Source organism: Bidens hawaiensis, unplaced genomic scaffold (genome assembly GCF_021521415.1).
Source record: "Bidens hawaiensis isolate Kalapana, Puna unplaced genomic scaffold, B.hawaiensis_p1.1 tig00022014_1, whole genome shotgun sequence".
In the NCBI taxonomy this organism is placed as follows: domain Eukaryota; kingdom Viridiplantae; phylum Streptophyta; class Magnoliopsida; order Asterales; family Asteraceae; genus Bidens; species Bidens hawaiensis.
In genome coordinates this window covers 232,445-257,884 of record NW_027493416.1, presented here as the reverse complement: position 1 = coordinate 257,884, position 25,440 = coordinate 232,445, and the positions used below count along the sequence as shown (strand labels likewise).

At 39.9% G+C, this 25,440-nt stretch overlaps 1 protein-coding gene and 1 pseudogene across 2 annotated transcripts; both read right to left on the bottom strand.

Annotated features, from left to right (window-relative positions):
- Positions 1–1,428: 1,428 nt before the first annotated feature.
- LOC143564536 (uncharacterized) lies at positions 1,429–4,983 on the bottom strand (annotated as a pseudogene). Its single transcript, XR_013140892.1, has 7 exons — positions 4,716–4,983; positions 4,506–4,564; positions 3,663–3,897; positions 2,975–3,233; positions 2,286–2,465; positions 2,062–2,217; positions 1,429–1,710 (listed from the first exon to the last, which is right to left on the bottom strand). The product of XR_013140892.1 is annotated as an uncharacterized LOC143564536 (transcript).
- A 12,754-nt stretch (positions 4,984–17,737) lies between these two features.
- Positions 17,738–24,056, bottom strand: LOC143564559 (RNA pseudouridine synthase 2, chloroplastic-like). Its single transcript, XM_077051797.1, has 8 exons — positions 23,751–24,056; positions 22,449–22,592; positions 22,104–22,364; positions 21,569–21,771; positions 21,329–21,407; positions 18,613–18,788; positions 18,077–18,179; positions 17,738–17,943 (listed from the first exon to the last, which is right to left on the bottom strand). The coding sequence occupies exons 1-8, from the start codon at positions 24,054–24,056 to the stop codon at positions 17,929–17,931; spliced, it is 1,287 nt and encodes a 428-aa protein (XP_076907912.1). The 3' UTR covers positions 17,738–17,928.
- Between the last annotated feature and the right edge of the window lie 1,384 nt (positions 24,057–25,440).

Sequence of the window (25,440 nt, the reverse complement as noted above, 5' to 3'; positions counted from 1 at the left end):
TCAAATGGGCTACTGGCTACGTCCATCACATCGGGATACGCCAGCCTTCCGATCCGGAGAAAACCCTCAGTTAAGGCTAGTGCCTATGAACAAGGCACGACAGTGCGATAAGATGAACACCACCTACTCACCTAGTCTCCCATCATCACCTGGTACTGCCGAAACTAAATGATGAGGCAAGAAATCGAAGTTGGATCACATGGAACATCAAGTATTTTCCTTACCACTCCAAAGAATGACAAATATTAAATACACTGTCACCAAATATTAAGCCAATGGGGTATAGTGATATACTTTAACCCCTCTTAACTCCACATAACCACCACATAACTCATTTTTCTCTCTTTCACTCCATCTCACCCAAAGGAAATGGTTTAATCCATAATAAATAACAAATCAATTAGTAATTAATGCATAACGAATACATATTGTTCCTTTTAGCCCATTAAAAGCATAATCCATGGATATTTTTAACAAACTTAACACTAACGGGGAGTGGTTTAATGTTATTTAAAGTGTCATGTTATCTTAACTTATGTTGGGCGTTAGATAATAGCCTATGGCCTAACTAGTAACAAGCCACTTCAATTTTTCTGTTGCAAACACAAGTATTTCAAACAAGCTTGTTTATAGATCTTAATATATCAAAACCGAGTTCACGTGCTTTTAAAGTTTAAAATCATTAATATCATACAAATTAAGTTGAACTAGAATTATAGACTTGATATTAAATTAGAATTATGTGAGTCGTGACCAGGCCAGCTCTCGACGTGTCAAAGAACATGCGGCTACCATACTGTGAAAATGGTTGCAAAGAAACTCAAAAAAAGTTGAAATAAGACCACTCATAAAGGGGTGCAATGGGCAAAGATGAAAGAGGCGAATGTGAATGTGAATCGTGATACGTAAGCGATGAGGTGGCAAAAGAGATTCCACATTCAAAAGCATGTGCTATAACGAGGTGAAATGTGATCGTAGATGAGGTGAAGTGATGATTGGTTTAATAATTAATTGAAAATTAAAAATAAAATAAAAAATAAAAAATCACAAAATAAATGGGCAGCGTCAGCCGAACGTGACTGGTTTGGCCAGTACATGGGCAATTGGGCAGCCGCCTTTCACGATGGATGCGTTATGGTGTACCGCTAGCCCTGATTGGACCTATGGCGCCCATTTGGCGATGGCTGTAGTAGATGGTCTAAGCGAACCAAGATGATGCATATCTTGAAAAAGGTTAATAAGTAAGCACAAAAAAATGCCACCAAAAATAACAAAAGAGGTTCAGTTCCGGTTTTATAATTCCAACCAAACAAATAAACAAACACGAACACATGAACGGACAAATTTTCTTGTGTCCTTCCATTAAAAGATAAGACGTAGCCTACGAACTAACTTTTCCATTAAACCGCTACTTAAAAACATCCCGACAAAATTCAATTAGACAGAGAAGCTTTGAAAAGTAACCAAAATTCCAACAGGGAAAATAAATAAAGAATGAGTTAGTTATAACAACATATGCACATTTAGAACCATTTAACTAACTTTATAATCTTCATGCAAGAAGTTTTCATAAGGGGTCCCGTTTAGTACCTTTCGGATATCATCCCAGTTTTCAACCTGCTCGTGTAACGGGCCTTTGTGTATTTTCACCTGCCGGCTCTTTAGCTCCATTCGTGGGATCCTTAAGAAGTCTTGAACATCGTTCAATACCTGCAATAACGAGTCAGGCAGGTCACATGAGTCAAACGTTTCAGATAGCGGGCCAAAACAGGTATAGATTATGATAGCCAAAAATGGGTTGACATGCATTATTGACCTGCAAACATTTTTTGTTCCTTTTCATTTTTATATAATTCTATGATTTTATAAAATAATATACTAAATATCTATATAAAATTAAAATAATCTAGGGATTTATTTATTTAAAAGAAGTTCAAGGATTTAAGTGTGAACTCAACTAATGTCCAACTTTCAACCAATTTCACGTGTTCCGTTTTTGGGATCAAACAAAACCCAAATGGACCCGTTTTTTACTCGATTGATGCATACTGAAGGTCTTACCGTGCTATTCTTGATTATGTCCTCATAGTAAAGGACCATATGTCGAGTACCATTAAAGTATTTGAGTGCTTGTTTAACCATGTTGTCAGCTTGTTTCAACTCGGATATCAACAATGTTGTGTTAATCAAAGGCTTGTAACTTGCTAGTATTTTAGCCTGAAATTATACAATCATTTTTAAAAATATGAAGTACACACAAACACAGCAAAAAAATACACACAAACCTCGTCAGACGAATGAACGTGAGATTTGTGCTTCCCGTTTAGTGGTTTAGCACTTTGGTCATATGCATTTGCAAGTATTGAGATTCTTCTGCGAAGTAGGTTTCTTCTAAAAAGGAAAATTAATGAAACGCCCTTAGCGTTAAAGTATTCTGCTATTGATTCATGATTTTGCATTAAACCCTGAAACAAATTCAAACAAGTTAAGCAAACCCTAACTTTTTACCACAGGCTTCAGCATATTTGTCCCATGTAAGACACACACACACACATATATAGATAGAGGAGGGATCATGAGAGAACTTAAAAGATACTAGAAAACTTCTAGAAAACCACTTTTAAACAAGAATTTTTTTAAGTTTTGTTCCTTTTACATCTTATTAATCTTTGCCCAAGAAAAAGCTATATGTAATTAGTGATAAACATATAAGATAGATGTATGTAACTTCATGAGCTACATGCCTTTTTTAACTTTTTAGAATACTAACCTTATAATTAAAAGAAATGAAAAAATATGATCGGATGGTGGGTAATAGTTTTCTCGTAACTTTGTGATTTTCTCACGAACCCTCCCCTACACACACATATATATGCATACATACATGGTATGCGTGTAAAATTAAGTAGTTGGGATGCAAAAATCAATATGGTATGTTTGGTATGAGTCAAAGTCTCAAAGATAGTGTGCGTACCTGATTAAGCATCCACTTCAAGCCCACTGCAGCTGTGCACTGATTCTTGGATGCGCTTGTAAACCAATCAAGATTATAAATCTTGTCCAAAGTATCCACAATTGTTGAAATATTGCTTCTACGTGGTTTAACTGAGAAAATCTCTCCATTTGAGCTTACATTCATATGACTATTTAATAATGTCTCAAACCATCCACTCCCAGATCTTTGTGTTGATGAGATAACAAAGTATCTAACAGGATTGCATGCACACTCAGCCCTAATTACGCATCGAAGTAAAATTATCAGCACGTTTTGTTGCTAAAAGGAAAATTGCATAAAATCACAATACTATTTTAAAAGTATTGTGTTCTTGTTTGTTGGTTTATTAAATGAACGAGCATATACAAACTTCTGGGTGAACGGTTTTTGAGCGTTCCACCAAACGTTCGGTTCCTTTACATGCTCTACTGGTTACCCAGTCAAATTGATGACATGAAGATGATGTGGTGTATCAAAATCAATTAGCTAATAAGATTGTCCTAAATCAAAATTTTTTAAAAACCGGTTACCTTTTTAAGGTTAAAAACAAAGTCTGTTAAAACTAGATCAAATCAGACTAAAGGACATTACCATTTTATGCAAATTTCACTTGTTAAAATTTGCAAAGAAAGAAAATGAGAGAACTGAACACAAAAAGAAAGCATACCGAGCGAAAGTTGTAGGTTTGGGAAAATGCACATAAGATCTTTCCCATTTTTCAACAACGGGTACTTCACAATGCCGCCCGACCACTTTAGTATCAATAAAACCAGCTTTTGTGAAGTTGCTAATTTGCTTTAGACCAATTGAACACATGAAAACACCACATACCATAAAAATGCCACTAAACTTATTCTCAACACCAATGATTTTTTTACTGGAGGTCCAACGATAAGCATATCCTGAAATTTAAAGCATATGCAGATGTCAAGAGAAGAAAAATCATCACTCCAAATGTAATAGTTAATTAGTTACTTTCTAGAAAAGATTATAATTCATAGACCACATTTTCTTGATTGTGTTATCACATACCATATAAGATGTTTGTCACATTAATTTCAGTTCACATTTTCTTGATTGTGTTATTGTTAAGTATAAAAGCAGCATGTTAGATTGTTATAGATGGTTTAAAGTTGTACATTACTGGTACAGTAGTTATTTGAGTTGTACTTTTCTGTTCTCTTTTCAGGTTCCTATATATGATTAACTTGATAGGTATATCCATTAATATATGTAAAAAGTCAAATGCTATATTAGTTTTCAGACAGAATTACTAATTCATTTATTAGTCCCACTGAAGATCGATAAAGATGGAAATGCTCATTAGTACTGAATATTATAGATGCAAATTAATTAATGGACATTTTCGTAATAAAACTCAATAGCATCTAGCTGTATGATGCTTACTTTGTACTTGCACCAGATTAAAGCATGAACTCATAGAACAGTTACATTTTCATAAACCTAAAGCAGGAAACAGAGAATTAACTATAAATTGAATCAAGTATACCTTAATGAAAACTAATAGATCATCAGCCATTATGCGTTGAAGGATTTCAAAACGGAACATCATCATCATCATCATCGTACTCGGTATATCCCACCAATAACAAAGCTATGGTAGGGTCTGAGGAGGGTAAGATGTAGGCAGCCTTACCTCTACCCCATAGGGATAGAGAGGCTGCTTCCGGTGAGACCCCCGGCTCGTCAAAACGGAACACAAAGGGAAATCATCTGGTAGCTTAGATAGTAATTTTCCTTTTCACAATTCTTTCTTTCTTTACTCATGTTCTTTCCATGTCGAATCCTTTTGTTCACATAACTAAGAGAGAGAAAAACAAAAAGAGAATCGCCTTTCACATGAACAACACTTTTACCAGATGCTTTTGTCAACTGCTAGTCACTCACTCTCTCACGTTTATCCTCTACAGATTTTGCTCACGCTTTTTCTCACGTTCAGCCTGTTCTACTAACTTTTGCGAAATCGAAAAAAAGTAGTTCAAAATATACCTGCAAATAGATTAAACAAAACCTGTTAGAACTCAAATCAATCTTCAGCAAACTGAAATCAAACAAATTAAGAGCTCAAGTTAACTCTCAAAGCCTAAATTTAAACAACAAATTGTGAAAAATCGAGAGCTAAAACAAGGTGAGCAAGCGAAGGAACGCAGGTTCCATAACGGTGATCACATCACAACATAAATGAAGAGGCGTGATGAAACAAAACCTGTTAGGCTTAAATAAACCTGATATCCAACATTTCTTAAGAGCTAAAGTAAGGTATCAAAACCTCAAGAAACCTATAATTAAAGAACAAATGACGAACATTCGAAAGCTAAAACAAGGTAATCAAGGTGTATGAGGAAGATAGATGAAGCTCAGTAAAGCTAGTGCTACGACGTCGTTCCATAACGATGACTACATCACAACAGTAAACGAAGAGGCGCGATGCAGAATAAACATTAAATTAAACCTGTTAGGGCTATCAAACTGTTTAAAAGCTCAAACAAACTATCAAAACCTCTAAAAACCTAAAATTAAACAACAAATCATGAAAAATCGAGAGCTAAAACAATGTAATTAAGGATCAAAACCTCTGATAAACTAAGTTTAAACAACAAACTACGAGAAATCGAGAGCTAAAACAAGTAATCAAGTAGTATAAGTAACTGAGATGAAGCTCAGTAACTACTTCCATTATGAAGTCGTTCCGTAACGGCGATGACGTCACAACATTAACGGAATCATCATCATCATCATCATCGAGGGAGAGACTATAATAATAAGCATTCAAAACACAAACGACGTCGTTGAGCTAATTTCGTTACATTGACTCAGCTCCATTAATTCAGCTAAATAAAACACAAACACGCCTCGATATTATCACTATATTAAGACGAAATAATAATAACAGAAAGACTACCGTAAGAGAGTGAAGGTGTTGTTCGGCGGAGAGTCTGTTGTGGTTCCGATTGGTTGTCACCGGAGATCAGTGGTGGTGTAAATTGGAAATGGTTTGTTTTGAAGGGCTTTTTTGTAAATGTCAGTTTTTTGTTAATGAGACACCGGCATGCTAATTGGGCCTGAAGAAACACTAAGTGAACCCACGGGCAAATTATAGATAATCTGGGGGTTAAGTAATGTTTCCCACGAGGATGAGGTCCAGCAGAGAAGGTTGTTCTTCAGGGGACCTGCAAAACAGACACCGTAAGCTCGTCACTGAGAAGGGGGGGTTCCTCCTTGTGACCACCCTCCGGCGTGAGAATCAGACTAGATTGCTCTGAATATAAGTGTATATTAAGAGATTGCTAGATAAGATTGAGATATCAGATGATGTCCTTACCATTCCAAGGTGTTGGAGTATTTATAGCCGAAGGTAGGTTTCCTAGAAGGTACAGCCGGCTGAATAGTATTCCTGTTCTGCCAACAGTGGACTACGCACAGGCCATGCTGGTTGGTGGGTAGGCTACGGCCAACAGTAAAGGTCGGCTGTATACTGTTCCTTTACTGCCGGCTGCGCACTGTTCCACCAACTGTAGGCTGCGCACGTCCCCTCGTAAGGGTTGGTGAGTAGGCAGCGGCTAATAGTGACAAACAGTACTAGAGGATGCTCCTCCTCGTATTGTTGTCGGTGAGCTGTCACCCTGTGATTGGTTCATGGGCTGCTTCTGGTCAAATTGTCTACTCCGCCCATACCTTAGTAGGTATAGTACGAAAGACCTTCCAGAAGCATACGGACTGGCTCATTTAGGCGGGAGTATTCCCGCCTTGCTCATTCCTTCATGTGACTACTGAAGTAGCGAATGCCTTGTGCGTGTAGCCTTGCTGTTAGTGCGGGTAGCCTTCCCTGATGGCTTGTATCCGCAGCTGCGGGAACAGGCGGGGTACTTCGCCATTGGGAGGCTTTCCCTGCGGGTACAGCTGGCGTACTGCGCGTAAGGCTCTCTGAGCATGGTGGGCCCTGCTGGAGCAGTTGGTTATTGCGCAGACGTCCCTATTCAAGGTGAGTCTTGCGGGTCCAACTGGGCTCTGCTGGGACCTACCTCTTCAAGTCCCCCCAGTCCAATGTTCTTCTCATGAATTATTAATAAGTGAGGTGAACTTTTGGACTTAGCAAGGAGTTTTTTGAAAAGGGTTGTTTTTCGGTTTTCCGTGGTGATTCTTCCCGCGGTTTTACTGATGTCACGCAGAAATTCCCGACTTTTCTGCTTGATCTTTGGGTGTGAAGCGGGTAGGTTTGTAACCTCCTCGTACGTCATGAGCGTTGAGTCCCACTTGTGTGGATTCTCCGTGGGGTTTTGGTAGTTTTCAACATACTGATCAATTATGCTAAAACCACCAATCCCATCACGGAGTTTCGAACAATATAGTTCTCGACGTTCCCGTTATGCGGGGATGTTATTCCCGTTCCCGCCAGCATGGCCCAGAAGATCCTTCTTGGTTTGAATTCCCTGCAGAGTGCTAAGTATGTGAAGGGTTTTGCCTTGACACTGTACCCGCACTTGTCTTACGGTTACTTTACTTCCAAGGTATTCCTGGCGTCAATTCCCTGCGGGTGCTAAGTATGTGAAGGATTTTGCCTTAACACTGTACCCGCATCCGTCTTACGGTTACTTGGTTGCCGAGGAATTCTTGGCTTCAATTCCTTGCAGGTGCTAAGTATGTGAAGGGTTTTGCCTTAACACTGTACCCTCACCTGTCTTACAGTTACTTGGTTGCCAAGGTAAGGGGTGTTTTCCCGCTTACTTTTGAATCTTTTTGAATTTTGAATTTTGAAATTCGAAGAGTTGGTGGAAGGATAAGAACAGTCCAAACCTCTGACACGTCGTGCGACGGTTTCTTCTGACTGTGTCAGGACGTGCAGGAAGTTATGGTGACGTGACAGTACATGGTCATTCCAGACGCTTTTTCAGGCGCGTGGGCGCAATTTTTCGGGCGCGTGGCCGCGAAATTAATGGTATGCGTCCTGTCAACAGCTGTTGCCAGCTTGCTTTTTGCCACGTGTCATAGTTTCATTGCACCTTCGTTTTCTCTCTATTCCGCATTAATTTCATCGCATTAATTGCGATTAGTATATAAAGGGGGAGAGGGTTCTTTGTAATCCATACTTTCACTCTTCTCTTCATCTTCTTTGCGATTTCCGGCGAATACTCACCTTTTCAGGCAAGCATTCTCCCGAAATCGTTTTCTTCTTTTTCAAGATGTCTCGTGATCTCGAGTCTACAGCTGACGACAAGAGTACTGCTGGCGAGTGCCAGTGTGCTCTGCCTGGCGATCTGTATCGGTACGTCGTCAGGAAGTTCATGCTCGAGTCTCTCGAGCCTGAGTTTCCTGAACCCCATCAGACGGTGTACGATGCCCCCAGAGGCAAGATCGGGGTTTATGCTGCATTCTTTGTTTATGGGAATCTTAGGTTCCCATTGACAAAGTTTGTTTACCGTGTCCTTGAGAGGCACGGTGTTCATTTGACCGAGTTGCACCCCATGGCGATCGCCAAGATTCGCCACTTTGAGTGGGTGTGCCGGATTTTGGGCATTGAGCCCTATGTTGACCGCCTGATGACCTTCTACACTTGGAGGTGCATCCAGGGGTGGTACACGTTGATAACCCGGATCAAGGGTTTGAAGATTTGCGCAACCGAGCACAGTCTTCGCGCGTGGAAGCGGGAGTTCTTCTTCATATCCGCTCGCGCCATCCCCATTGCCATGAAATTCAAGAACGGGCAAGTACTTCCCAGCCTTCACGCCTCCAACTACGAGGAGGCGGAATGGTTTTCGAAGATATCCCGGGTCCAATCTCCGGATTACCGGTTTGCGGAGTCCGGGATGGTGATGTTGGGGATGAGCCGGGTGTGGAAGGAGGCGGATGCGCGAAAGATTCCGATCGTCCTCGAATACGGTTCGAACTTTGTTCCTTACGGTATGCTTTATTTCTTTTTGTTGATTCTGAATTTCTTCTAACTTCTTTCCTGTTTATTTCAGAGGGGAACGACTTGCAGTCACTCCTGAACCCGCGGGAGGCTGACGGTCCCGCTCGGATGGGTACTCGTGCTCTGGACGAGAACGAGTTGCCCATCCTAGAACAAACGGCGGATCGGTTCGTGGAGGTCTATCCGCAAGGCCATGAGATCCTTAGCTCCCGTCGGCCAGGTAAGGCGCTATTCGACCCTCGACCCCTCAATGTTGAAACCTCTGCTGGAATTCCTCTAATCGTATGTTCTGATGAGGAATCCGCAGATGGTCCTCCGTTGGTGCGGAAGAAGAAGGCTGCCGGCGGGAAGTGGAAGGAGAAGGTGGCCTCCACAGCCGATCCAGCGCCTCGGTCTGACTCGGAGACCGAGAGCGAAGAGGTGGCGGGGAATCCCGGTGGTGATAAGATCACCATTCCGGAGGCTGTGACAACTGTCACCGAAGAGCCCAGGATGACGACGGTGACCGGCGTGAAGAGGCCGGCTCCATCGGGTTCGTCCCCGCCTCTCCGTACCTTTAGGCTCAAGAAAACCCGTAAGTACAAACTTCCTTTATCTTTAGCTTCATAGTTTAATGTCATTTTAACACTTGTCTTCTTTACGCAGGCGTGGATGTTGACGCATTCCAGGGTGGAGCGCAGAGGAGTACCTCTCCGCCAATGACGGTAGGCTTGGTCAGCCTTCCTGAGGCGACGACCCAGGCGCCTGCGCCTGCATCCGCTGGTTCAGTCGCTCACTCCTTTGAGCCGACTGTTCCAGCTGTGATGACGTCACCGCCGGCTGTGAGTGCTATTTTTACAGCATCTTTCACCGAGCCGGCGGTTACTATTGCTGCGGATTCTGCAGCGGCTACCGCGGCGGCCGCCACCATGCCTCCTCCGTCATCGGCAACGACGGCCGATCCTTCAGGTATGCATGGGGCGTATCGCCAAACCTTGCCACCTTCCCATCTGCCTGACCTCTTGGATGGATTTCCCTTGGGTTCAGGTGATGGGTTTGGCGGCTATCGGCCTGTTATTGACCCTACAGGTGCGTAGGGTTCTTTTGGCCTATTATATATTTTTCAATCATCTTTTCCTAACTGTTTGTTTTTTGCAGTGTCGGATTCCAATGAAGTGTATGTTCCACGATGGAACATTCGCCGAGGAACAACCCTTCGCACACCTGTGGAGTGCGTGGAGTGGGCTCGTCACGCTGCTCCCAGTGGTGCGTTGGGGGAAGCCATGGCTAGCTACCAGGAGGGTAGGCTAAGCAATGAGCTTCGGGTTCTCCTGGCCCGAATGCAGCCGCGCGTCGAGCTGCTTTGTCGTGAAAACGACAAGTTAAAAGCAGCTCGCCTTCAAGAAGTAGCTCAGGCGCGGGCTGTCCGGGAGGAGAATAGGAGGCTTTCCGCTGCGGCGGCGGAGAAGGAGAAGGCGTTCAAGGCCCTTGAAGTCGAGGTTCAGGCCCGTCTCGAGGCTCGCTCCAAGGCTGCCCAAGCTGTTAATGAACAGCTTCGGCTGGCTAAGGAGACTGCTAGGAACGCGACTGAAAGGGCCACCAAGGCTGAAGCTGTTGCCGAGCCTCTACGCGTGGAGAATGAAGAGCTTAAAGCCAAATTAGAGGCTCTCCAGCAGGCTCATGATGCTTTGGCGATGGAGGACGCGAAGAAGCTCCAAGAGATCCTGGACCAGAGGGGCGTGCTTGACCATACTGAGCGGAAGCTAAAGGGCGTCGAAGAGGCTGCTGCAAAGGAAGTGTTGCTTGCCAACCTTAACAAAAGTGAAGCCTAACGCGCCTGTACCCAAGCTCAAGCCGCCCTCCAAGAAGCTCTGGTTGCCAAGGAATGGCTTCTTCGAGAAGCGTTGTCTCGGGTAAGTCTAGCTTCATGTCTTCACGCTTTTCTTTATAAATAGAAAAGGTTCTGATACTTGTATTTTTTCTTTGTAGGTTGTGCATCGGGTCTTCTCAGAGACGTCTTATGACGATGCTATGAGCGCAGCCCTCAACGCTTCTCATGAGGATGAGGAAAAGGCCGGCTTCCTGCTTGGTCTAGGGTTCGTTGAGAAAGGCATCCCGCCTTCCAACTTCCCTTTGTACGATGTGGATACTGAAGCTATTTACGACCAAGCAGTGAACCAGTATGCCGCCTTCTCGCATCCTGTGGTGGAGAAGGTGAACGAAGTCGCTGCTGCTGATGATGGGCTAGCTATTCTTAAAGCCTTCCTTGAACCACCACGCTCTACTGATGGAGCGGGTCCAAGTGGAAGTGGTCCTGAAGCTTGATTCTGAAGATCCCTTTCCACCATTAGCGTAGATTTTTGCTTTTGTATAGCTTTGTAAAATTTGAATTTGATGAAATAAAGATTGTGTTTGTTCTTTGCCTTATTTATTTTACGCATGTTTTGATCTAACTTAGTAATTTCTTTAGTACTTAGATAAGTTAACTTTTTAACGTGGTAAATTATAAGTTTGTTTCTCTTCCTCTTTCATGATTGTGCGGGTATGACCGTCACTTACACTTAGTAGGATGGCTTAACTTTACTTATATCTGACCTGCGTGGAAGTTTTCCTCATCTTTTCCTTTGAAATTTTCTAAGTGTTCAGAATAAGTTAACCTTTGAACGTGGTAGATAGGTTGAAGTTTTGCTTCCTTGCTCGTGATTGTGCGGGTAAGACCGTCACTTGCACTTACAAGGATGGCTAAACTTTACTTACATCTGACCTGCGTGTAGGTTTTCCTTATTTATAGCGTTGTGTTTATGCGGGTTTTGCCGCCTTCCACACGTAACGACTTACTTCTTCCCCCATTTATGCGGTGAATACCGGCACCAGTGTGGGAAGTTCATAAGTATAAAGGTAAGGCTATCAACACATTGTGAAAGGAGAATCATTTCCATTAGAAGTGGCTCTAGGCCTTTTCTTTACAAGTTTGGAATTGATCTACATATAACATTTGCGTAATTGAGCTCCGTTCCATGTTCTTGGGATGGGAGTGCCATCGAGCCTTTCGAGCCGGTATGCGCCCTTTCCCGGGACTTCTTTGATAATGTATGGCCCTTCCCAGACCGGGGCCAGCTTTCCTGGGCGTTCTTGGTTCGAAGCCTCGTTGTTACGCAGTATGTAGTCTCCTACATTGAAGTTGCAGAGTTTTACCCGCGTGTTGTAGTACTTTTGCATTTGTCGCTTGTAGTTCTCTTCACGCACTGCGGCTAAGTCTCTGCGTTCCTCGGTTAGCATAAGGTCCAACCGTCTTTCCGCATCATTGTCTTCTGGCTGAATCAAGACCCTTGGTGAGGGTAAACCGATTTCGACTGGGACCATAGCTTCAGTGCCATAAGTGAGACTGAACGGGGTTTCTCCCGTACTGGCCTTCTTCAGCGTTCTGTTTGCCCAAAGGACGTGCGGAAGCTCGTCCACCCAGCCGGATCTGTGTTCCAAGAGTCTTTTCTTTATGCCTTCGACGATGCTCTTATTTGCTCTTTCCACCTCACCATTACCTTGCGGGTGTGCCACTGAGGTAAATGTGTGGGTGATTTGAAGTTCTTTCAGCCACTGTTGTAGCTTCTTGTCAGCAAAGTTGGTGCCGTTATCGCTCACCAGATTCTGTGGAAGTCCAAAACGACAAATAATAAATTCCCAAATAAATTTTTTGATATGTTTCGCGGTTGTTTGGGCTAAGGGTTTTGCTTCTATCCACTTGGTGAAGTAGTCGATGGCTACCACTAGGAACTGAACATTTCCTGCTGCTGTAGGAAATGGGCCTGTCACATCGATGGCCCACTTCTGAAATGGCCATGAAGAAGTGACTGGAACAAGTTCATTCTTCGGGCGGTGCGTGTTGGGTGCGTAAAGCTGGCAAGACCTGCATTTTCTGATGTATGCCAGTGCATCCGTATGCATCCCCGGCCAAAAGTATCCCGCGTTGTTTAGCTTAGCTACAACAGTGCGGGGACCTGCGTGTACTCCACAGATGCCTTCGTGTACTTCCCTTAGGAGGTAGTCAGCATCTTGGTTGTCCACGCATCTTAAGAGTGGGCCAAGAAAGTTACGTCTGTAAAGGATGTCATCGATGAGTTGATAATTCAGTGCTTTACAGCGTAGTTTTCTTGCCTGTGTTTTGGATTCTGGTAGTGTACCTGCCGCAAGGTATTTTATTATTGGTGTCATCCACGTTTCCGTGCCGGTTTGGATGACACAAATTTCCTTGTGCGGGACCGAAGGTGTCTCGAGGAGTTCAATGCGGCTATCTTTTCCTAAGTGGGTGAAGGCTAATGATGCAAGCTTGCTTAACGCATCCGCAGATTTGTTTTCACTTCGCTTGACGTGTATGACTTTGCAGTCATTGAAATCGCGCATAAGGGATTTTGCTTGTGCGAGGTACAGGGCCATTGTGTCGTTCACGGCCGTGTACGTCCCGTTGATTTGATTGGCTACTAACATGGAATCCACGTGGGCTTCCAAGTTTTTCACTCCCATCTTACGCGCAATTCTCAGCCCAGCCAAGAATGCCTCATACTCGGCTTCGTTATTCGTACTTGGAAAATCCAGTCGAATAGCGTAAGTGTATTCTTGACCCGCTGGGTTGGTTAGCTTTAGCCCTGCGCCTGAACCCTCGTTATTGGCTGCCCCATCAGTGTAGAGTCGCCAGACATCATTGATGTCTTGTGCTGGAGAGGGTTGAGCCTCTTCCTGGCACTCTTTTTCCCGCGATGCAGGCACTTCTGCAATAAAGTCGGCCAGAACCTGGCCTTTTATGGCTGGTCTTGGCTTATACTTTATCGCGTATTCTCCCAACTCAATTGCCCATTTGGCTAGGCGTCCCGATAACTCGGGTTTGCCTAGAACGTTTGCAAGTTTGAAGTTGGAGAGAATGGTGATTGGGTGACCCTGGAAATATCGTCTTAACCTGCGTGAAGCGTGTATAAGTGCTAAGACTAATTTTTCGAGGGTAGAGTACCGGGTTTCTACGTCTGTTAGGATACGGCTGACATAATAGATTGGCATCTGGATGCCTTTTCGCTCTACTAGCAGGACTGCCCCGGTTGCTCTATCTGTTGCGGAGAGGTATAGGATTAACTCCTCTCCTGCTTCTGGTGCTGTGAGTGTTGGGAGTTCGATCAAGCGTGACCGAATCTCCTGAAAAGCTGCTTCCGCTTCTGGTATCCAGCGGAAGTGCGTTTTCTTTAAACAGTTTCTCAACGTTGACACGAAGGGAAACGACTTATCCGCGTGGTTTTCCAAAAAGCGATTAAGTGCCACTAGTCGTCCATTCAGTGTCTGAGCCTGTTTGATGGTAGTAGGTGATTCCATTTTGATAATGGCTTCGACCTTTTCAGGGTTCGCTCTGAAGCCATCTTTAGTGACGATGACCCCCAAGAACTTCCCTTCTTCCATTCCAAAGGCACACTTGCTCGGGTTGAGCTTCATGTTTATCTTCCTGAGCGTGTTGAAAGTTTCTTCGATGTCTTTCAACATCGCTTCTCGGTCAGGGCTTTTGATGACCAAGTCATCCATGTAGACTTCCAAGTTCCTCCCAATTTGGGTATGAAACTGGTTGTCCATCAGGCGTTGGTATGTGGACCCGGCATTCTTAAGTCCGAATGACATCATTTGGTAACAAAATGTGCCATCGGGCGTCCGAAAAGCGGTTTTGTCCTGATCATCAACGGCCATGTGGATTTGATGGTACCCCTTATACGCGTCCAGGAAGCATTTAATTGGGCCGAATACGCTGACAGAGTGACAGACAGACAGACAGACGCGGTGATTGTACGTACATAACATAAATAGGATTTTATATTTAAAAAAAATAAAATATAACTTAACAACACAAATTTAAAAGAGAGTATAAATTGAGTTTAGTAATTTGTATGTATAAATTGGAATAGTTTTAAGGTGTACACGGGCCGTGTACGGAGTACCCGGCGTTACTTAGTTGGTCGTTCTAAACAAAAAATTATCAACATGTGGTTTTCTGGCTCCAGAGGCTGTGAAATTTTTACCATTTTCAACATGTCTTTCTACCATTTTCCTTTGATACATTTGGTTTTCTGGCTCCAGAGGCTGTGAAATTTTTGAGTAGGGTTCAGCGCGTCGTACACGGAACATCTTCAGCTTCTAGGTCCCAAAGCTTCGTTTTTAGCAGGATTGGCTTTGCTGTTCAAAAGGAGGTTGCGGCGCAGCTTGTTGCCCGTTTGCCTGCCACTTTATTGTAATCGTTTTATAGTAAATTATATAAAACTCATTATGAATATCTAGATCAACTAACTTTTGGTCATTGTCGGTTTTTGTTAATTAACTGGCTGATAACGATACCACTTATTATTTTAGTTATTTTCAATGGTTCGTGACTAACTGAATTCTAACGTTGTTAGTTGCCGATCGCCAGAAAAACGTTTTTTTGCCTGGAAAACTCAGTGTTTCCGTTCCAAACATCTTTGTAATCTTGGATCAGGCATTTAGAAACTTTTTTTCTAGTAAATGTCCCAATTATTGAGGTTGCCAAACTCTAGAATCATCGTCGGAATCGGTTGGTGGTGCTAAAGTGGTGGTGGTTGGAAGTGGCGAGTCAATTGGTGGTGGTGGCGTTGTGCAGGTTGAGTTTTCCAACCAAAAGCATTTTTCTGGCGACTTGCAAGTAACCACGTTAGGATCATATTAGTCGCAGACAGTTGGGAACATATACGCTAAAAGATGAGACCATCGGCAGCCAATTTGTTAGTTGAGACCGGCAATGACTAAAAGATAATAGTTGAGATTAATGACAACCAATATACATAGTTTTAAATAGTTGAAAACTTGAAATTAATCATAGCTTTAGATCCCAACAGTTTGGTTTTTACGGTTTGACAGTTAAACGGTTAGTTTCAAGTTTCAACTTGAAATATGAGTTGCTCTATAACTTGTATTGTTTAATGTTTATACATTTTTATCCTTTGAGTATCCGGGTATATGTTTATTTATTATAATCGTGAAAATTTATACGTATCATTTTAAGATTACCGTCAAAACCAAACCGTTAAAACGCCAACAAATAAAACAATCCAGTCTAGTCGACCCATCTAGCCCAATCGGTTTGATTTATCATTTCTGAAACCAAAGTTAGTTGCTAGACCTCAAATTTTTGTCAAAACAAGTTAAATCTAACAATGAACAAAGTAACATAACTAACAGAATGATAAGAGGTAATAAGTTGCACCCCACATACTCGTTGAAAAACACAATATCTTTGCCATTCTTGTAAACTAGTCGTTTTCATACTCGTTAAAAAGATTTATAATAATGTGACACGAGGATCTTCTTTAATCTTAAGCCGATCCAAGAGTTATAAAGACTATTATTAGAATACAAAACTGACCTTGACAACCATGTGCCAAATTGATTGAAGTGGAACAACTTTATTACTTTTTACCTTTTTCCAAAAGTACATAACGGATGAACATAGAGTCATAGACTATTATAAATTTATATAATATAATAGAGTTTTAGAGATGAGTTGATCTGGTTAGTGATGTTGAAGTAAGATTTTACTTTACTTTAAGAGATGGTCTTTTGTTTGTATCTTGCTTTACTGTTTCCTAGTTTCTACTATAATATTTTGTAAGTCAACTACCCAACGCAAACAACTTACATGTTCCCGTTGATTAGCGATGTATCATGTATATGTAGGGTCTCTTGAGTTTTCAGATAGAATGTCTTACGGTTATAAAAGAATATATATTAGCAATATTATGTGTTATTGATAAAAATAAGTTAAAGACAAATCTTTTTTGAATATATAGCGTATTATGTATAAACACAGAATAATGAAGAGTACACGGTTATAAGCTTAATGTCATTTTGGTTTGGTTGATTCAGTTATTTATACGTTTCAATCATAAATCCATAATCAACCCACAAAAAAAAAAATTTTTTTGTCATATTTATATTTTGGATTTTATATGTCAGGAACACCACATAAGTAAGATTCTCAAATACTAAACAAAGTTATTTTAAACACAACGTGGCCCATGTAAAGTTAGACTGACGCATATCATTATTCATCATGGCAGCCCATGATGCCTTTTTCTTTTGTGTGTTCTTTAATAAATAATAATAAACGTTAAAGGTGCACTTTGAAAGGCAATTTGTAAAAGCTAAAGCATTTAAAAGTTATTACCGGCAAAAATCCATAAGTTTGTTCGTATCAAAAGATAAATATCTATAATAATAATAATAATAATAATAATAATAATAGGGTGTAAAGTTTAAGCACTTTCTAAAATCTGGCATCAATCGTGTTAAGTTCATAACGGGTTAAATCGTTAAACCAAACACGCCCCGCATATTTATTTAAAAAAAATGCTTAACACAAACTTGCTTAAAATTGTTAAACCAAACACGCCCCGCATATTTATTTAAAAAAAATGCTCAACACAAACTTGCTTAAAATTGTGTGACTCAAACAAGACATGTATATACTTGTCTCAAAGATAAGCGCAACACAAATTTGCTAATTTGCTTGAAATTGAGAGAACATGACCCTTTTAACACATTTATCCAAACTAGTAAAATAAATTGATGGATTATAAATGAGTTGTAATCAGATAAATAGGTCATAAAAGGTTGATTGATTGTAATAAATGAGTAAACAGATCATGAACAGGTTGACGAGTCAACTTATTTAGTTAAACGGGTTCACTAGATCAACTCGAACACAAAACTATTTAGTTAACGGTTTCACCCGATCAACTCAGAACTCAAACCCAACATGGTGTCTCACATTTCCCATAAACTTAATCTGGTGTATCAATACTTAAACTGATTTGAATAGGTACAACTCTTTCTGCACAAGGTACATGTCAATACTGCTCTAGCTTTGGTTATTTCTTCTCTTGGACAGATGCATATATATGATTATAGAAAGGTCCAAGTAGAAGCTTTATACCCCAATAATATTGCTATCGTTGACTCAAAATGTCAAAATTGTATGACCAAAACTTGATCAGTTCCCTTTCACCTGCAATCCAGTTAGATACAAGTCACAAAATAGTTGGCCATAGAGCAAAATTTTAAACGATGTACACGTCTCACTGCACAAGGTGCATGTAAAAAATAAATAAAACAATGATTTAACATATGAGCTCGAATACCTTCTCTGTGCTTATATTACGAAGCCCGGTTAATATTTCAGCAAAATCTGGAGGAGGCAAGCATGAAAATTGCATTTTCTCTCCGGTGCAAGGATGAGTAAATCTACAATATAAATATAGAAAATATAAGTGTCGATCTCGAGCCATTTATGTACAAATGAGTCATTTGTTATATTTTAACGAGTGAACGAATCAAGAGGCCAGACGGTCCAAACTTCCAAAGTCATCCAAAATGTGTTCAAATGCATAAAATTCAATTCTCCTAAATTGCTAGTGATGTAATAAAATAAGTTTTGTAATCATATTAATACATTAACTATTTACACAAGTAAAGAAAATGAATAAAAATAATTAATTACACGGATAATCCCCAAGTTTGGCCATATTGCAACTATAGTCCCCAAGTTTCAAAATTAAAGGTGTAGACCAACAGTTTGCCAAAACTTAACACTAATGACCAAAATACCCTTAATATTAAAAAAAAGGTTAATCTGACTGGGCCTGGTGACTTTTGAGACAGGTTTCAGTTGACTAACCCGAGAGTTAAAGCATGAAGACATGGTCTGTTGACTTTTGAGACGAGCTGTGAAAGGCGAGAATGTATGCTTGACGGGTTCTTGAGCTGCAACCGTGACAGGGCCATGTTTCTAGAACCTCCATACACCTCGTCTCCCATTAGAGGAATGCCAAGGTACTTTGCATGTGCTCGAATCTGTTTCAAATTTGAGTAACGGGTCAACATAGGTAATATTTTGTGTGCATTAAAATGGGTGAGGTTGACCCAAAACACTACTTCTCCATTTTTATTTAATTTGTTGCAAATAACTAGTGTGTCCACAAACTACATTATTACAATATTGTAACGCCTTTGGGCTCAAACCAAACCAAAAACAGAAAATTCAGTTTTTGGGTTTCTAAAAACAATTCGGTTTCAGTTTTCATGATGGGCTCGGTTTTGCTTTTTAGACTTTTTCCATCAGGCTTGAAAATTTTGGGTTGAAGAAAATGACCCAAAATAATGACTTTGGCCCTGAAACTTTGGGCCTGAATTTTTTTGTTAATTAGTGATTAATTGAATATTACACATTTGGGCCCAAAACTTTTAGGCTACACTATATGTTAACTTTTTATAAATTACTTCACATTCAAAAATAAAATTTAAAATCCATAAATTCAGTAACAAACATTCAAATAAAAAGATTTAATTCATGCAAAACCGGTTTCTATGGGTTTGGTTCGGTTTTTTCGGGTTCGGCTTGAATATAAAAGCCGCGATTCCATTCAGTTTATTGGGGATATATCAATCAATCAATCAATCATGCCCAGTAAAATCCCACCGACAGCAAAGCTATAAGTAGGGTCTGGGGAGGGTGGGATGTAGGCACACCGTACCTCTATCCAAAGGAATAAAGAGGTGGCTTCCAGAGAGACCCTCGGCTCTAAGAACATGCGTATGAAGCAAAATAAAGGAAAATAAAGCAAAATAAAGGAAATCAAATTTTAACAGTTATATAAAAACTACTACTAATTATAATAATATTAATATTAATATTAATATTATTATATAATATTAATAATAAGATCACAGTTTAACAGCTATATAAAAGCTAATAATAATAATAATAATAATAATAATAATAATAATATATGCAAGGGAAATACCATTATGGTATGTGTACTAAATAAGTTAAGTCTATGCCCTAAGGTATTCAAATCTCTCTAAAAATCCTTAACTTTAATTCTACTTCTCCACGAATTCCTATCCTCAACCATGTCCTCGGAGAGGTTTAGGTCTATCAAATCATGCCTAATCCTCTCATCCCAAGTCAATTTCGGTCGTCCTCTACCCCTCCTCCCCTCTATAGTAATGTTTTCTACGGATCTAACAGGATTCGTCGTCTGTCTTCTCTTTACATGTCCAAACCATCTCAATCTCCACTCTCTTATCTTGTCTGCTATGTTCGCCACCCCTAATCTCTCGCGAAACACAACGTTTCTTATTCGGTCTAGCCTTGTGTGCCCACACATCCAACGTAGCATTCTCATTTCTGCTACCTCCATCTTCCGCACTTGTGCCTTTTTGATGGCCCAACAATCTGTTCCATATAGCATTGCAGGTCTAACTGCCACCCTATAGAATTTTCCCTTTAGTTTAGTCGGGAAACTCTTGTCGCACAATATACCTGTGGCTGCTTTCCATCTACACCATCCTACCTGAACTCGGTGGGTCACATCACTGTCTAATTCCCCATCGCTCTGTACAAAAGATCCTAAATACTTGAACTTCGTTACCTGCGGGACCACCTGCCCTTCAATTGTGATCTGTGTGTCTTCATTGTCGTTTATCCCACCAAAATCACAGTGGAGGTACTCCGTCTTAGATCGGCTAATCTTTAAACCTTTTGTCTCTAAGGTTGTTCGCCACTCCTCAAGCCTCATGTTTAGATCTTGTTTTTTCTCAGCAAGTAACACAATATCGTCTGCGAACATCATGCACCACGGGAGAGTCTCCTGAATCGACTTTGACAACTCATCCAAGACTACTGCAAAAAGAAACGGGCTCAACGCTGACCCCTGGTGAAGACCTACCTCTACAGGAAAGAAATCAGTATCCCCCACTGGCGCACGGACACTTGTTTCACTCATGGTATACATATCCATAATTATCTCTATGTATTTCCTGGGCACTCTTCTACCCTCCAAGCACTCCCAGAGCACCTGTCGTGGCACACTGTCGTAGGCCTTTTCTAGGTCAATAAACACCATATGTAGATCACGCTTCTTCTCCCTATACTTTTCCATTAATCTTCTTATAAGGTGTATTGCCTCTGTGGTGGAACGCCCCGGCATGAAGCCAAATTGGTTGACCGTAACCTGAGTTTCTCGTCTAAGTCTACCCTCAATCACTCTTTCCCATAGCTTCATAGTATGACTTAGTAGTTTGATTCCTCGGTAGTTACCACAACATTGGGCGTCTCCTTTGTTCTTATAGATAGGAACTACAACGCTGCTCCTCCACTGGTCTGGCATCTTACCTGATTTGAGAATACTATTGAATAGAGTAGTTAAATTTGGTTTTTGAGGGATATGTGCATGCAAAACTAGACTATAAATTTGGTTTTTGAGAAAACATAAAAACCAAACTATCGGTTTTGATTTTAGTTTGGTTACCTCGCACAACCCTATCACCAATGTTTAGCATTATACAAATATAAGAAAACATAACTAATACTAATGTAAAAGAAAACAAACCTGATGTGTGCGGCCTGTTTCTAACCGCCATTCGACTAACGCACAACCACCACCAGCAAGTACCTCAACCACTCGGTACCTAATGATCAAACAATTTAGATTAATCATTCAGTTGTCTTGAAAGATAATATCAAATTATCAATTAATCATTCATGTAACATATTCGGCTACGTTTAAATGTAACTTGATTAATCAAACTCATATATCCCATTAGTAAAAAGAAGACCTTGAATCAATCACCTACTAGCAGCATGACGAGACTTCCCACATTTAGTGGGTCCCGTGTCAGCAGTCATGCGTATCCTATTTGTCAAATCACGACCAATTGGGATATCAACACGACCCGAAGCTGGAAATGGGACCCCACACATCAGACTCACATATATCCTCTGAATCGTGTGTTGCTTGAATTGCTGAGATAAATGTGTGTGCGAATGCTCATCCTTTGTTGCCAAAAAAAAGTTGAAAAAAGTCAGCCCACCTTTGCAGCGATAAAAAAGCATGGTTACCATGTTCATTATTATCAAAATCATCCATTTTTTTTGTTACCGTAATGTAGATTTTTGAATTTGTACAAGAAAAATGGTTTCTTTACAACAAAAGGTCAAGTTATGAGAGTCAAAAAGTCAATCACTTGTTTAAAAAAAGTCAACCACCACTGCAACAGCAATAAAACATGGTTGACTGTAGTGCAGTTTTCAATTTTCACAAGAACAGTGGTTTATTACCATAGGTGGTTAAAAAAGTAAACGGGCCATTTGATAAAGTCAACTACCTTTGCAACAACAAGCAATCCACTGGTGCCTTTATCTAATCTATGCACAATTCCAGGACGAATTGATGTTTGATTATTATCAAAACCGGAATCTTTTGAGTATGTCTGATTTAAAGAAGATTCATCTAACTCGTCATCAGACAAATCATCAGAATCTGAGAGTGTTTCTTGATCTTGAAACGAAGGTGTCGGGAGGCTGCAATGATGAAGAATTCCATTTACTAATGTTCCAGTAGCGTTCCCAGGTGCTGGGTGAACAACCTGAAAATAAGATTATAAACTTAATATGTTTTACCTCTAACGGGTCAAACAGGTAAATAATAAACTTATGATTGATGTGATTACCATGTGTGCAGGTTTATTAACAACCAATACGTTTTCGTCTTCATAAATAATATCTAAAGCTATATCTTCTCCTTCAGCCTTTAAGGGTTGTAATTCAGATATTGTGCATTCAACTTTATCACCATGTCTGACAATGTGTGATGCCTGAAACAAATGGTGAATTACGATATTAATAACTATTAAGTCTAAAATATTTGAAATCCAATTGTTATACTCCTTAAATACAAAAATGCTGCATGTTTATCACAGTAGAGGTGAGCACATATCGGTTCGGACGTTCGGTTATTGCATTCCACCGACCGAAACCAAAAACCCAAATTTGGGTTTCGCAAATTCAGCTATCGAAACCGATAACCGAATTTGTCGGTTTTTGTTCGGTTTGGTCAATTTCGGTTAATAACCAAAACCAAACTTGGGTTAAAATTTTTGCATACATGAAAGGAACGTATATATAATGAAATTGAGATATAAATTGGCGTGCAAACAAACCGAGCTGCTCGCAAGTCACGAGCTACTAGGAATCGGACCAATAAAAACTGAAAATAAGCCGAGCCTCAATAAAGCTCGTTTAGTTATCGAACCCGAGCCTTGTATGGGAAGCTCATTTAGGCTCGTCGAGCCTTAACAAGCCTTGTGTATAATTAAGTTTTACTTTAGATTAAACTTCTATGTATTAATTTCACACTGCACATCCGATCTCGAGCAGAGCTTTTACTTGATTAAGGTGCTACACGAGCTCGAGGCCCAGCCGAGCTTAGGCTCGTTTAAGATTCTTCTCAAAATAAATAAAAATAATTAAAAACATATATAAATTAACTAATAAATTATAAACAAGCCACGCCCGAGCTTGAAAAACAACTCACGAGCTGAGCTCAAGCTCTCGTGCGTCAACACAAGCTGATCTCGAGCTCTCGTAACTTCGTAAGTCAACACGAGACGTGCTCAAGCTCTCGTAACTCAGTAAGTTAACACAAGATAAGCTTGAGCTATCTTAAGTCAACACGAGACGTGCTCGAGCACTCGTAACTCAACGCGATCCGAGCTCAAGCCTGGTCAAGCTCAGCCTCTGATCGTTTACAACTTTACACCCCTAGATAATAAATACATGAAATGAAGATATAAAACAGAGATATAAAAGCTACAATTATATGAAAATATGAATAGTTCGGTTTGGTTCGGTTCAGTTAACCGAGGATTAAAAAAACGAAAACCAGTTAATTCAGTTATTTCGGTTAAGTTTCGTCGGTTTTCGAAAAATTAACTATTTTGACAAAATGAAACAAAATGCACAAATGCTACTACCTTAACAACAACACGGTGATTAACGGAAACAAGCCCTAACCGAATACTGGACTGAACCCTAGCTCTACTAACACCACTAATCCTATTCGAAATCCACGTGTCAAGCCTAATTTTATTAACTTCCTCAACACTCTCTGCAATCCGTACACCGGCGTAATTGGTCCTTTCCGGCGGTTCGTTATTCGAATCGGAAACTGTGGAGATTGAAGTGAATGAAACCCTGGGGTGAATTGGTGGTTTGAGAGTGAAGAATGAGAATATTGAGTTGGTTAGGGTTCGTGGAGTGTGGGAGTGGATGAATGCCATGTTTTGTTATGAGTTTACTGTTTGAGTGTAAATGTAAACTAGTGTGTTCAGACGCGCTTTGACGTAACCGAATATTAAAACATGAATATGCAAACAAATCGTAACGAATACCACCTCAGCACAATAAAATAAAGTTTATCTAACTATCTAAAGAACTTGGTTGATGTTGGTTCGGTTCATTACGGCATTGATATGGTATCCACACTCGGTATATGGTTTACAATACTAAAAGGAATCTACTGCGAATAAAACTCCGTTTTCATCGGAACTTATATGACTTATTTTATTATGAATACAACTTCGTTTTAACGGCGTGGCATAGATAAAAAAATATGAGCATGTCGTAACGGCATACTAAAAAGTTTTAAAAATATCGTATTGTAAACGTTACTAAATAATCAATAACTTAAATGCCAAACTAATAACAAAAAACTATGCGGAAAAAAAACATATAAAGGCAGATACTAAACCATGAAAGTTTTGAGATGCTAAAGTGAAAAGTAAACAAAATTTAACAATAAAGAATATCATGGCTCAAAATTGAAACATTTTAAATATTTTGAGGGGCTAATTTGAAATAGTCTAAAATTTAAGGGGCATTTACATATTTCCCCTTCCTAAACTTTGAAATTACATATTTTCTCAAAACATGCTTAACATTGTACATTTTGCATTAACAACTTGTATTTTGGAGAAATATGTAATTTCATAGGTTTAGAAAGAAGAAATATGTAAAAATCCCAAAATTTAAGGACTAAAGTTGCAAAACTTTGAAATAAACTGCGGCAAGGCTTTATGCTTTAATATATAGTATAATAGTGTGTTTTTATATATGTTTTTTTTGGGGATTCCGAAAATAATCGTTTATAAAAATAAATTTTAATTTTTATGTGTCATTTGTAAGAAATCTCAAAAGTAGGTATTATAAACTGGTCGTGACGCATAGTTTGTAGAACCAATTAAAACTTGTCACGTGTCCTTAAACTAACCATAACGGTTACGTTTACTGATTATTTACTTGTCACGACTAAATAAGTTTCATGCTTCAAAATCAACGTCCACGAGTAATTCATATGTCTATTTTTTGTCCTATTTATGCATCAAAAAAATCCTTTCAACTTTATATCCCTGGTTATATCTTCTATCTTAATTAGCTGTACTTAAAAAAAAATTTCTTTTCCTTTTTTTGTAATTTCGCAAATTATACACGTTAATAACAAACAAAAAAACAAGTAAAAGAATTATAGAATTATAATAACAAATTAATATGAAAATTTTCATTATTTATTTTATTTATTTAGTTTTATATAATAACGTAAAGCGCTATATCATGTTTTTAGCATGTTACATGATGCATGGCAACAATGATCGTATGAGTTAAGCA

Excerpts from the sequence above, each read along its gene's own strand:
- LOC143564559 (XM_077051797.1), bottom strand. The coding sequence starts at position 24,056 with ATGGCATTCATCCACTCCCACACTCCACGAACCCTAACCAACTCAATA. Across the intron at positions 22,593-23,750 it reads ATCACCGTGTTGTTGTTAAG|GCATCACACATTGTCAGACA; the intron begins GTAGTAGCATTT and ends CATTTGTTTCAG. Across the intron at positions 21,408-21,568 it reads TCTCGTCATGCTGCTAGTAG|GTACCGAGTGGTTGAGGTAC; the intron begins GTGATTGATTCA and ends TTTGATCATTAG.